At 44.1% G+C, this 14811-nt stretch overlaps 1 protein-coding gene across 1 annotated transcript in view; it reads right to left on the reverse strand.

Moving 5' to 3' along the window:
• Positions 1-1143: 1143 nt before the first annotated feature.
• ZNF804A (zinc finger protein 804A) overlaps positions 1144-14811 on the reverse strand; it is a gene marked incomplete at its 3' end in the record, with an annotated part of 150158 nt that continues 136490 nt past the window's right edge. The window contains exons 3-4 of the mRNA XM_082001823.1: positions 6759-6889; positions 1144-4435 (exon numbers count right to left, since the gene is read on the reverse strand). Coding sequence (XP_081857949.1) covers positions 1144-4435; positions 6759-6889 — 3423 coding nt within the window. The remainder of the gene's footprint in view (positions 4436-6758; positions 6890-14811) is intronic.

The raw sequence follows: 14811 nt of genomic DNA on the forward strand, positions 1-14811 counted from the left end.
GCGAGGTGCGAATCTGAATCAAACCCTGGTGGGCTCCTCACACGAAGCTGTTCCTGACCTTCATGCCCATGTGCTTTTGCTATTTTCATGGGCAGCTAGGACCTTCACAGAATCATAGAACAGTTCGGGTTGGAAGGGACCTTTAACGGTCATCTAGTCCAAACCCCCTGCAATGAGCAGGGACGTCTTCCACTAGATTCACTCCAAGAGATCTGTCCCCACCTAGGGATGTGTGCATTCAGAGAGACTATGCTTGCTTGGTGGAACCCAGACCTCCCCTATGCTCGACCTGTTCGCTATGAGCAACATTCCCTTGAAGTCAAACTGCAGTTGATATTTTCCCTTCCCGCCCCCGTCTTCCATTGTGGGTGTTATTATTGTTATATTGTCTTTCTGTGGTTTAGTATAAAAGGGATCAGCTCCAACAGTCAGCAGTTTGTGCACATGCTACGAGTAGGCAAAATTTGTCACAGTGACATCAAACCGCTAACACAAACAGATCTATTAGCCTTTGTCTCTCACTCGGTAAGACAGGTGCCCTCAAGGCATTAACCTCTCAGCCTCCCTGATATATCACTGACGTACAGGAACCCCAATTATCCGAGCGTAGGAGGGGCAGAGGATGTTATTCAGCTGCAGAAGAACATGGAAGAACAACATCCATGAGGCTTATAATGAAAGATTTTTGATATGCTTAAGTAGTTAACAAAAATTTATTGCAAGAGATAGTTTGTCACTAGATTTACAGTTTCAGAGAACATAGTACAAAACATAGTGCATCAGCTTTGTCTAAACATTAAATAGGTGCAAATACACAAAGGTAAAAACCAAAAAGTGAATACTTTACAACATAAGTTATAGAACTATAAATATATTTTATATACATTATACATACTCTAAGACATGATTTTCACTTATACAGAGAGAGTTCATATTAGTGTCAGACTATTCAGTGCTTTAGTTATAGTATAGGTCCAAACTTTACGTGAATGTTTGCGTCATTATACTTACAGTAAATGCTTCCCAAGGAACGAGGAATTTTACCCAGTTTATTTCGCAGAACCGTTTTGCAAAGCTGAGGGGACTGCAGAAACAGCAGGACCGTTTCGCTGAAGGTTCCTTCCCCATCCCCAAAAACCTGCCCTAAAACAGGGGCTGCAGGGGGATGACAGCCGGGTGTGGAGACAGCAGGGACGGGAAGACGGTGTGCGGCAGCGGGGGAAACGCCAGCGGGGTCGGGTGCAGGACCGAGGGCGGCAGCAGTGGCAAATGTGGCGGGGCGACGAAAGCTGCGTGGGCCCCGGGGCAAAGCCTCGGTCCTACCGGCAGATGAGGTAAAGGCGCTCTGGAAAGAGCCGGGACCTGGGAGAGGAACTGCTGGTGGGGCTGGAGAACCTTCAACGTACTGGCGGCGGCGTGCTGCTGCAGGACGGTGTGATGGATGGTGGTAACGGAGGTAGAACAGAGCGGCGGCTGCAAGGGTAAGGGCTGCAGCGGGGAATTTGGGGGCTGGATGGCCGGAGGAGGGAAAGTGAACTTCACTTTGTTGGCCAGCATGTTTTGTGGCATGATCTCCTGATACGCCTCGGATGGGAGATCTTTGAATTTTTCGTGGCTATCCGGAGGGAATATCAATGTCTGATCAGGCAGGGTGAAGGGAGCTATTAACTGCTCGGTAGTTAAAAATGGATGACTGCTCACATGTGCTTCTTTGAACGGCAAGGGTGGTGGGCTCCTAAATATGCCAGGATTACACTGTACCCATTCGCTGGTCACCTCATTTATTTTCTCATGCGGTACAGACTCGGCCAATTCATAATGGCAAAGATAGGATTTAGGAGGAGCTTGTTCCAAATGTCTGTTGGGAAGGGGAACTTTGCAACGAGTTTGATTTTCGTGACTGTTGATGTTTTCTTTTTTCTTTTCATCTTGCAGAATATCTTGCATGCTGACAGCTGCTGGAGCACTGTGCTCAGGAACAGAAGCAGCAGAACCTGCGACGACGTCAGAAAATGTACTCGGAGCGCTCTCCATCGCTGTGCACACCATCGGCTTGTCGTTTTCCAGCCCGTGAGAACTATCAGTTTCTAGAGATGACTTGCTTTCCTCCAGCTGCATTGTTTCATCCATATCTTCTGCATGATTAGCTTTGGGATCCACATTGGTTTCCTCTAGATTGTCTTGAGTCAAGTCGTCCCCCAAAATATTTAATGTACAGTTTGCAGAATTTTCTTTGTAAGGTCTGGAGGTCTCACTTCTGGCATCCCTGTCAAGGAATACCTGACGGATTCTAGTTTTCCTTCTCCTGCGTTTCCCTTTTGCCTTGTGATGTGTAGCTAAAGTACGTGCTTGCCTTAGATATTCCTCTGCTGATGAAGTCTGTCCGTATGAGCTTTCATCTGATGAAGAGGAATAGGTATGATGTCTCCGCTTGCGGTGGGATTTTTCAGGCTCCTCTGTCAGAATGGTGTAACCCCTCTTTACGGACTGGTTTTGTCTTGGACTCTTCTCCTCGCTGCAGCGTCCTAAACATTTATGCTCTGAGCTACAGCTGGACCTCTTGACTTTCCAGCTACAACATGTCTTAGAGTGCCTTAAGCTGTGCCTCCTGGAACTCAGAGCCAGCTGCTTTGCCTGTCTCCGAGCGATTGCTTTGCTCCTCCTGTGCGGTCTTTTACAACCATGGCGTTGGCCGCTACTTCTAGCGCTCCAAGCGTCACACCAGTCTCTGTCCCTGTGTACATGATCCGATGCAGACGTGACTCTCTTATGACCATTTTCAATGCCAAGTTTCTGATGCGACTGCTGTAGCCCATCTGTAGCTAGCCAGATATTCCCCGCATCATATCTGCACTTCTCTGGATTATTTTGGAGGTGCTGATATTTATTTTCATCTCTGTACGTAATTTCTTTTTCAGTCACTGAAGACATGTCCATTTCTGCTGCTGCTGTGTTGCCACAGTGGTGGTGATGACAATGACATAATTTTCTTCTCCTTTTCCGTTTTCTACTTTTGTGAAGCCATTTTTCATGGCTTTCTTTGATCCAGACTTTGTTGTATTTCTCATCTATCACAGTGTTTTGTCGTAAGTAATTTTTAGAAATGTGATACTTTTCTGTTTTTCTAATCCTGAATGACTCATCCAAGGACACTTTATTTTGATTTTTTGCAGGATCACAATTTCTGATGAGGGAGACATCACTTATAAGGGGCATTGTACAGTCGCACATATTTTCATTCATTTCTGTTTCATAATCACCACACTCTGAAGTAGGTTTATTTATAAAATCTGACACTAAACTATGGTTGGATTCAGTTTTATGGTGCAAATGAGGTATGTTTGGATGATGCTTGGGCTTTTCTTGGCTGTCACTTGCTCTTGATGACTTGAAATCAAAATATAAAGGATTACAGCTGTAAGAAATCGATGGGTCTGTACTCGTGTAAACTAACATTTCCGATGGCCACTGAAGAATATTTGATCCATGTTTGCTAAGAACAGGAACAAAAGGTTCACAAGGTCTCTTGCGCGTGTCTGGCTTGCTTTGTGGGGCTCCATTAGTAGCTTCTTCAGATGGTGATGGAACTAATGTATCTGCCTCCAGCTTTTTTATTTCATTTTCAGTTGTGGATGAATCACTGTTCCCGTCTTCATCATTTTCCTCCGCAACGTCCTGCAGAGAGAAACAATCCTCCACAACCATCTGCGCAGGAACCCTGCTTGCCCGCAGCTCGTAACTGCTGCAGTCCAGGGGCAGGACCTGAGCACTGTCCGCAACCACGGGCAGTGTTTGGTCCGGTACGTCTGTTGCACTGACATCGATCCCGTAGCCATCCACGTCCGAGGGCACCAGTTGCTTTGAGTGGGACACAGCAGGAGTTAATACAGGATTCTCTAGCACCCTGTTTTCTTCACTGGCCAGGAGTTTTGACTCCTGAGCTTCAGGAGCTTCTGCTGGGTCAGTGCATTTCTCCACCAGTGGGTGAAAACAGTTATGTTTCTCCTCAGGGCACAGGACTATTTCTGCCGCTGACAGAGACTGAAGGTTACAAGCTCCTGGAACAAACCTACTTCTTTTGCTAAATCCATGCTCCATAGACGATTCGTCATTATATTCATAGAAAACTGCAGCTGAAGACTCCAGTTTGACCGCTGCTTTCTTAGGAAAAGCAAAAGAAAACCCAACCCTATGTCCTTGAGCTCCTTGAACTTGTTCTCCAAATTTACGAGCGTCCGATTTATTACCACATGCATTTCCAGGAGTGGAAGAAATAACAGAAGCGACGTCTTTACAGTTCTGCGCATCGTGCATTAACGTACAGCCGAAATCCTGTTTGTTGGCAGATTCTACGGCAGCACTTTGTGGGATATCACTGCAATGATCTCGCACAGTCACTGTAGTGGATTTGAACATAGGGCCGCTTCCAGGAGCGCTGGGAAGGAAAACAAAACTCGGAGTCAGTACCTTTCAGAGAACTGCAGACAGAAACACGGTGTTACATTGGTATTGAAGAGTGTTGGGTTTTTAAGGAAAAAGGAAGAATCTGTGGAGACGTAGATTTAGAATATGAAAAAATGTCATATTGTATACTAAGACCAGTTGACTAGCATAAAAAAAGGAGAGAGTAAATATTGTGCCCCCAGCTCATGTGAAGTTATCAGCTGAAGCGCTAATATTCCTACAAGGTAGTTTGCTCTTGCTGGACATATTGGCTGGCCTAATAAAAGACTGTTTATCTCCGTTGAAATCTTGCTTCTCCACCCAGTAGATCATTGTATTTTCAATACTATTACTACAAATAGCAGAGGTTTTCCATTCTTTTGTGCTACAAAATATGTTAAAACTGGGAGCGCCTCACAGACCACTTCCCTCTTAGTCATCATCCCAGTGACTGCTGCTCTGCCCACAGGCAATCACCCAGCAGCTCCCATCCTATTTGTGTTCACAGACTGAACCGTTGCAATCTCAGCAATTTCTTTCATGGAAAAATAATACCGGGGAGAGTATTTCAGCTGACAGTAGTGCAGTAAGTGATTCATCCCTCTTGCGAAAAATTTATCACTGTCTACTTCTGTTCTTCATCGTTTCATGTCCTCTTCCCATCTGTTCTATTTGACTTAATAGGAAGCAAAGAGAAGAGCAAAAACTGTTTCAAGCTGCCAGTTTTCCACGATCCACAGAACTGCTCAGCAACTAGGAGTAATGGGCCTATGTTAGAACTTTTTTTTTTAAATCGAATTATTCTATGTTACAGTGCAGAGCAACACTAGATGATGGGTCATTGGGAAAACTTGCAAGTGTCGTTTAGGACCCCAAGAAGTGCTGAGATAAAGAATAATGAACTCAATCTACTGGGTCTAGAAATTAAAGTAGAGGTTTTATGAGAAGGGAATTCCACATGAAAATTCCTGCCTTGTCCAGTTCTTCAGAAATGTAAAATGTATGTAACAAAAACCCCACACAGAAAGGCCAAACAAAAGGTGATCAAACAAAACCAACCTAGAAAATACCAGTTTAAAAAATCCTGTGTGTCTGTCTATATCACACCTCTAAGGATGCAGAGGGGTAGTAAACAGTAATTCTTAAATAGAGAAATAAAGCTTAGAGATAAATTCTCCTTCAGGTACTAGAAGGAGGATATTAAAAAAAAAAAACAAAACACAAACACAAACAAAAACAACAAACCCCTGCAAAGTCTGTGCTTCACTAGCATGGAAAAAGGGAAACACTACGTTCTTCTTTTCTCCTGAAATGTGCTAAATTCAGATGTTGGTGTAAGTTTACGGGGAATAATATCTAACATCCTCAAGTATTAAAATTGGACAGTTAAAACACTGATGGAGGAGAAAGAGTCTCTATATGAGATGTTATAAAAAGATAAAAAAATTAAAATTAGGCGTCATGTTGCTCATGTCAAACAGACCTCACAACATTCACGTTCCGTCCACTTGCTTAGACAGGCCTTGTTTCAGCGTGCTGCCCACCATCCAAACTAGGGAGAAAGAGACTATTACTCAACAAGAGCTACAACTGGGTTGGACTTCTCTGTTAATCGATCTGGTGAGACGAAGGCTGGATAGAAAGAAAACACTTGCGTTGGAGCATCTACTTTTTTGCTTTTTTCCCCCTGAGATTCCACTGTGAAAAATCAGTACTTCTATTTTCCGTGGCTTGTCAGCGTCACAACTGTGTCATTTTTAAGTGAGAATACAGTCACAACTAGCAAGCTCAATATTAATTTCAACAGTATGCCTAGGTGCGATATTAAAACGCATGGCTAGCAAGGAGTCGCGAGCACTTACCTTTTAATATAAAAAATCCAGTTACTGAAACGTAAATCTAGATTTCTGGATGCTTTCCCAGGCGAGCAGTTTGAAAACTAAAATCACAGAGATCTGTTACATCCTGGCAAGACAGACTGTTTTCCTCACCTCATCAATGAAGTCGTGCCAGCCTGCAAACGCATGACCTAGTTCACTCAGCTTTCAACTGATGTGCCTGGGTTTATGAAATATATACGAAACACATCTTTTTTGAAACTAAAAATACACGTCATCTTAGCTCCACCGAAAAAGCATCGTTAAACGTTCGGTGCTGCACATGGTGTGAATCAAATTACTGTACACATACTGCTTCATAAAAAGGCGTGCGTGGGGCTCCAGCCGAGGGACTCCAGCAGCCCCGCATCCCACAGCACCAGCTAGCAGTGGAGGGATCATTTTCAAGTATTTATCTTTCAGCAGCTACGCACTTACCACGTCGTCTCTTTCCTTAGTTCAGCTAGCTTGTGCAAACGTTGAAGGGCTTTTTCCTGTTTCCTTTCATCTTTTCGTGACTTAGATGCTACGTTTCGAGCAAACTCCCTCTGCTTCAGTTCCTTCAGTCTCTGCAAGAGATAGTCATATAACGCACACAAAAAACCCAGGGATGATTAATGTTTACAGTGACAGTTACCTTCTGGGAAGCACTCATGGCATGAAGTAGTTTTGAACCTAACCAACGTGACCCATTCAATAAATGTATACATTTCAAGTGAATAACCAAAATTGACAGAGATGCTAGAGACGGGTTAGCTAGGTTAGAGATAACCTAGAAAATTTTACTGTAGCTTTTGTGATTTATGTAGACCAGCCTCAGCAGGATGAGGCAATGTTCATCCAGAATTTTGCTCGTGACTCTCTTCCCAAAAACCCTCCCCGCCGCCTGACTGATCTTTGCGATAGTAACAAAAAATAATGAGACCGCCCCAGGTATTTTTCCGCAAAGCCACTCTGTATCCTGTTGACCCCCCTGCTGGTACTAAATCTTGGGGTTTTCTGCCCAAGATATTGGGCATAGCATTTGTCACCGCAGAACTCTGGGAGGTCCCTACCAGCCCTTTCTCCAGCTTACCAAGGTCCTTCTGGACCTGCCCTGCCACATTATCAGCGTGGGATCACCTGCAAAGCTCCTGAGAGCACGTTGTCCTGCCATCCAGGTCACTACTAAAGACGTCAAAGCGTCCTGCCCCAGCAGCCATCCCCAAGGGATGTCACGGCCAGAGAAGTCTTGTCTTTTGAAATGGGAAGATCTTTCCTTTGAAGGAGCTGGCTTCCCGCTCTCGCTGGTGTCAGACGCAACAGTTAGAAGCAGACACTGAGGTTCAACCCACCATCTCATTCGATTTCATCTCCAGCCTGTTTCTTTGGGGGAAAATTAAGATGTATAGCTCCGATTCTCCAACGAAAAGGGGATTTCGCTTTCTTTATCACGGAAGGACAGTACGCAGAGACTCTCCTCATCCTTCCTGTCAGCGAAAAGTATTCCTGTAAGTCCCAAACCCCATCGGCGTACCCCTCAGTTGCTCAGTGTGTCCCCAGTATGGCTCACCGTCTATCTCATGATTCTGGGAAGAACCCAGTAACTTGCCACCAGGTCAATGTCCGAGGGCTAACAGCTGGCCATGCACAGGGGCCACATGGATTTGTAAAAGCAGCAATGCTGATCTCACATTGTTGGAGGGGTATTGGGAGCTTTTCTTGTCACTGGCAGGCCCATGTCGGACCCACATGGAATGGAGTTTGCAGAACTCTGCAAGCACTGTTCTCCTACTCCTTCTCAATTTTTTATTTTGCCCCTTTTGTGACTTTTTTCCTATTCACAGAAAAATAACCCTCATATAACATTGTTCATTTATGCACTGAATTTGTCTTTGCCATTTTGGATGATGCTAATGCTACCTTGGCAGCCCATTTAATGCCAAGAAACATATATATATAGAAACATGCTGAGAAAGCAAACAAATGCTTGCAGGAAAATGAGCGGTATTGTCTGTTTTAAATTTTTGCATTATTTGTCCAGTAACTGGACATTCCTTTGAAGACATCCTTGATAGATACAGAGAAATAATTTGAAATGTAGTAACTTCTTCTACCATTTATATTTTAGTTATTTTGAGTTATCAAAATTTGTTTTATTGGGCTAATACAGTATAAGATTATAGATTCACTCAAACCTGGATCTACAGTAACTCTTTTGCAAGAAAAAAAGGTTTGAAATGTGAAGCATCCTTGTAGAACATTTCTTACCCCTCTGCATTCATGTTTTCCTACAGATGGTATGATACTGACCCTGCTTCCCACCAGCCACTCGTGAAATCCAAAGCATTTCATTTCATTTCATAGGTAACTTCTGAGTCCTCAGGATACCCGAGAAATGATGAAGTTTGCTCCTTCCCCTCCCCACCTCCAGCCCTTGGCATTTAAAGACAGGATTTCATCCCATTTTGTAGAGCTCAATAATTCTTCATTTTTTTGCCCCTCCAATGTGTAAGGAAAGAAGTACGTGACAAAGCAAGAGAAGAAGAGGGAGATTAAAGGCTGCTTTTTCACACGGCTGAAAAGGAGATGTTTAGGTGGATACAAACCCTGTTGTTCCAGAAGCAGCACATTACTGTCATTACTGGGATGATTATAATTAGTGATTTGATTCTGACCCCTTTTCCTCTTACCGCTGAAGCTTAGCAGGACTCCACGCTGTCAGGAGTGACAAAGTTAGCACGACTCCATGTTTCAGGGTGCGAGTAAGGCCTTGCTCACAGTGAAGGGGGAAAAAGCAGCTAAAGGAAGTTTTACGTGATCATGGAGGCACAGAAGATGCGTTTCACGCCTATCATTGCCAAGCAAACATCGCTCTACCAGTCTGAGTGTCTCATCAGCCCGAGCCGCCCTTAGCACAGTTTGGCACATACCAGATCTGGTACAGAAAAACCATCCACAATTTTTAAGTAGTTAAGTTGTTCCCTTTGATTGCTACCAGTAGGTGTCAACGTGTACGACAGGAGTCTGGCAGAAGGCTTGTGTGCACAGCCTTCACGTTGGGCTGCCTGCTCTCCTCCTCTGGAGCACTACTGGCTCCAGAGCTCCCCTTCTGCCAGACCTCCTGGCAAATACGCCGCCCCTTCCCTGGACGGAAAGCTGTTCTTGGCAGGATATGAACTAGTTATACAACGTGGGTTTGTTTGGTTGTTTTTTTTTTTTTTTTTTTTTTCTTACAACTGATATCTCAGTGTTTTTCATGGAGAGCTTCAAAACATTTTACAAGGATTACACCTAGGCAACTCCTGAGGACTTCATTCAGCAAATAGGTATGACTGGAACTTTTCTCCGTTGTAAACCACAAAACATGGATCTGGTACGAGCTGGTTTGAGACCTGATCAGGCAGTTTCCAAAAATACTATTTCCTATACATAAGAAGTCATCTAAGTGGGAAAATGCGTGCCCCCATTTTTGGATACTATAGTTATTTTCCATTTGTCTTTATAGAGCCATCTGATAAATTCTCACCACCTCCGTTCCCTCATTGCACTTAGTCAGGCTAGTGGTTGATAGCACTGCATTTATACAGCCCTATCATTGTATTTTGTTAGTGTTGCTTGTATTATGCAAATGAAAACGAGATATTACCCAATTATATGTAAAATGCCATTAGTCCATGCATTCTGAGTATCATGAGGCCCCCACAAAACTTGTTCAAAGCAAATGGAAGCGATAAAAACACAAGTGTGCCTTATTCCCTAACAAGCATCTTTTTCTTAACATTTCTATGTCTTTCCACGTGGCAGAGGTATTCACCAACGCTAACTTCAACAGTTACTTTAATGCCTGCTATGTTTGTTTGCTTCCATGGATCGTTAGGCACATAATTAGCAGGCAGTCATACAGTATCTAAATATCATTCCCTCCTGTATTTTGCTCTGCTTATGAACCAGCTCAAAACGTGTAAGCCCTAGCAAGCAGAGTTCAACAAACAGTTCACAATGAATAATGAAATGACATTTCTCCAAGAGAACTAAATGCCTTCATCGTTCTCCTGATACACTGCACCGCCTCTTTGAACCGGCAGAGCACAGACCGCCGTCGTTTTGCAAACGGTTTCCCCCAGCCCAGAGCAATGGGAAGCCTCACCCCGATTCCCCCAGCCTTCCAAGGGGATCCTGCCACTGGGCTGCTTCCACTCGGGCAGAAGCTGGATTAATTTAAGAACTCTAACTGTAACACTGGGCCTGAAGCAGAAATACTCCGCCTGTTTCTAACAAACTCAGCCGGGAATCTTACTGCACACCCATCACGTCATGCTGAGCCAAGGTATGCAAGTCCAGATGAAAAGGAAGACTCTACCAGCTCCTGTGTACCTATGCGTGGATAAAACTACACATCAGAAGACCACGTGAGGTCCAAACTCAGATGTGGCTGCATTTCACCCAGAGGCATATAGCTCAGGTGTCCCCAGGCGTGCCGTGGAAGACACCCATCAAAAAAAAAAAAATCAAAGACTAAGTGGACTTCTAACGGGACCTCATTTCTGGTTACTTCACCCTTCACTTCCCCATTTACCATATCAGACAGTTAATTTCAGCATGCCGCCCTTCAAAAAGCTCATGCTGAGTTTCCTAATTCTCCCCCGCATTTTCTAATAAAGGAGCCACAAGCCCAGATCCTGCTGCAGGAGCCAAATGCCTGAAGACCTCCATGGATCAAAGCCACTCGAAAGCAAAGACGCATTATGGCATTAAGTGCGCTTCTTACATCACTATCACAAGCCTTCTGCCACCTTGCAAAGCGGTTGTGTTTTGGGTTTTTTTATTCTCAAAATTTAAGCACTTGTAACAATAGCACTTCAAACTAACAGGTCTCAAAAACGTAGAGGAGACCTTAATTAGTAAGTATTCCCATGACAACTAAAGCACGTAAAGGCTGAGTAGTGAAACACAACGTACCTGAATACTATGATAACAGGTGATAAAATGAGGGGGAAAAAACCCCATCCAGAGCCCCCAGCCTCAAGTAATTTTATACCTTGAAACATGTAATTTAATGTTATCAGAACCGACTCCGAAGAAAAGCAGTGAAACCAAAGGGGAAATCGTAATGAGCATCAGGATTGATACAGGCTCTCTGTAGCGTTAGTATCCCACATGAAAACCAGCCATCTCCCCCAGCACAAAGGCATCAAAGGGCTGCTTATTCAGAGAGGCTCTCATAAACTAGCTGTGCAAAGCGTATCTCCTTCATCTAGGAACAACTTCAATAGGGTCAGGAACCAACGGGAGCAGTTTTTGTAATAGCAGGGGTCAGAAAGATGCCTAGCAGGGGATTTCAGGGCACTGCAGCTCAGATATTATGATGCTATTTTGCTTTTGACCTTAGATTAACAATTACATCACGCAGACTTTTAAGATGCTGAAAATACAGAGACCATAAATTCATTTTCTCATGAATGGAAGTATAAGATTACAGAACTTAACAACCATGACATAAAATTTTGCTTCTTTGTTGTCTTTTTATTTTATCGGGAAAAATGACCGTACTCCCAGCAGTCACTGAATCACGAATCTGTGCTATCGTTAGCTTTTAAAAATAACTCATCAAAATAAAACTTCCTGTTCTTGCTCCCTAACCATGAAAGACTCTAAGCCGCAGCCCAAATAGCATAAGCAGGTTGCTACAGCCCTTTATAGATTAAGCACTAAAACACCAAGTGCTTGCGTTACACCTGGAAATTTCTGTTGCAGCCCTTTTTCAAGTTAGTTGCTTCTGAAAGATCAGATAGAGCAGAGTCACAGCTGACGTGGGAACCTCTGGCAAAGCAGACGAGTGATCAGGGAACGAGCCCAGCCCGTAACTCATTCCTATAGCTTTACACTACCTTAAGAGAACCGACATACCGTCACGCCTGTACCGCACGCACACAGAACACGCGGCTGCTGCTGAACCGGCAAGAAGGACTTAGAAACTGTAAAGGGCGGCGAAGCTGAAGGCAGTAAGGGACGAAGAGTCCCACTGCTCTGCTGCCCACGTCCGGAGAGGGAGGGTGAGGAGACGGCAGTGCTGCAGCCACCGGCATGTGCGCCGGTTCGGGAGCGCAAGGCTCGAGTCTGCTCCCGCTCCGCCGCCCAGCCAGCGCCGCCGCCTTGGGCTGAGACCACGCAGGCACGGGATATCCACCCGAAACCCAGCACGAGCCTCCTCAGCTCCTGTGCTGCCTGTACTCCGCTCTCACCCCAAAAGGAGCTGGAAGTCCAACGCAGCTCCCTCCTGCCCTTCAAAAAACTCCTGATCACCTAAATGTGAGGGACATGGGTTGGTAGTTCAGTGCTGTCGTGGAGATGGCATGAAAGTGGGATTTGGATTTATTGAAAACAAATTATTACTTCCGTCTACATCTGTATATGATATAAAATGTAATTTTAATTGTTAATAAAGTTTTTTGGGGGGCTTGTATTCAATTTGTTTTGTGTTTTTTTTTTTTAAATTTAATTACTGCTTAATACAGGGATTAAACATGAGTATTTCTTAGCTCCCGGTGATTATTCTAGAAGCTATTCCCCTTTCTCTGAATGCTACATGACTGCTGTCGATACACTCCCTGTTAACTGAGACGGTTTATTGCTTCTTTACGTGACCTCTGGTATGACAGAGCAACAACATACTCTATTAGATAAATACCTGTCACACCAAACCATATTAGTACCTCTTCGCAAAGAGGATTGAGCTTAATCAATTATACATAATAACTGAATAGATCAGAGCTCCTGTAACACCTGTAAACACTCAAACAGGGAATGAAACATGCCATTTAAAGCAGAAAACATTGCTTACTAAAATGTAAAATACACGTATTTTCCTTCTGTCTTTGGTGATTTGTGCGGGTATATATATTTTACTGTTCTGCAGCTGGAGACCCCTTCACTTTACACAGCCCGACAGGGCAGCGTCTCTTCACTTACGCTGTGGTCTGCAATGCTACATACTTCTCATCACCGTATCTTTCATATTATTAAAAAAAAAAAAATGGTCCCTTTGTAAAGGTTATAGAAAAAATTAAAGCTCCAAGAAAAAAATACTACAATAGCAGAAGAACCTACCCACTGGTGCTATAGGCCTTCTCTAGCAGAAGTCAAACACGGCAAGTTATTTCCGCAGAAAGGAGAAATGTCAAGATTTCTCCATGAGATTAGTAACTCAGGCACTCAAATAAGTAGGCTAAGGAAGACATTAACAATCAATTTTTTTTTCCACGCTGCCAGTATGGAATTAATGGCTATGCTACGTTTCTGCAGCGGAAGAGGAACAGGCGGGAATGCGAAGCGCAGCCCACAGCCGGCTGGCGAGGCGCGGCACAGCTGACGGAGTCACTTCTCGCCGGCGGCGCGGCACCGCCGGCTGGGGTGGTGTGGCCCCGGAGCGCGGGGACCTCGGGGGCATCTCCCGCCCTGCAGAAACCCGAGACCTGCCTGAAAAAAGCCTCACCTTGCTTGACGATCTCATGTTGGTGAGCAGGACGCCAGCAGCTCCTTCCAACCACCTCTTTCACAACTTCTGTCTCAGGCAGCCAGTCGGCTATCTCCTCACTTCATCGGTGCATGGGCTGCACTGGCCACTCACTTGGCTTTTAAGAGGCCTTTAATAAATAACTGTTCTATTGCTGGCTTAATGTAGAACTTCCAGTTTGTTCTAAGTTATAAGCTGCTTCTAGCCACCTCTGCCTACAGCTGTATGCATCTCACTTCAAGCTGCAAAATTTAAACCTTTTATTGAAAACTGAGAGCCCCACAAATTTCCAACAGAACCACCTTTTATATGATCAGCTATTAAGCCCTCCAGATGACAGGGAACGTGCAGGTTGTGAATAACCCTCTTCCTCTCCTACTTCTACCATGAATTGCAGCCATACCCTCCGGATGCTCTTTTAATAGTAGAAGAAATCTAACACACACAGCTATAGATACATGCAGGATTTAAAAATAGCAAGTCCTTAGAGCCCACAATATCGCTGAATAGGCAGATTCAGTTGAAGTGAAACTGCGCTCTTTCTCCAGCGCTGTCACAAGCAGCATCCCAGACTGGGGGGAAAATGGGGATTAATTAAGAGGAGGGGAATAATTAAGAGGAAGGGAAGGTCGGGATTGTTTTACCTGCCCGTGAGGGGCCCAAAGGGAGGTGGGTGATAAGAAGACGCGATTCTTCATGATTCGGGTGATTCTTCTTCACTTTAAATGAATTGATGTAATGCAAATGTTCATAAACAACTACACCTTGCTCAGGAGCATGCTTGAGCTACACGCAGTAGTTCAGTTTGATGTGTTCTCTGCAAAAACGCACTATTGAACCAGCTTTTACATTCAGATCCTACAAATATATACTGAAAACATCTATTAGGTTATAAAAGTGAAAATTCACATTGGCCTTTTCTACTTTTGTAATACAAAAACTGAAATCATTTTATCATGAAATAGAATTAGTTTTTGCGACTACTTAACTGGTCTA

This window comes from Phaethon aethereus (assembly GCF_964289735.1).
Source record: "Phaethon aethereus genome assembly, chromosome: 6".
Classification (NCBI taxonomy): Eukaryota; Metazoa; Chordata; class Aves; order Phaethontiformes; family Phaethontidae; genus Phaethon; species Phaethon aethereus.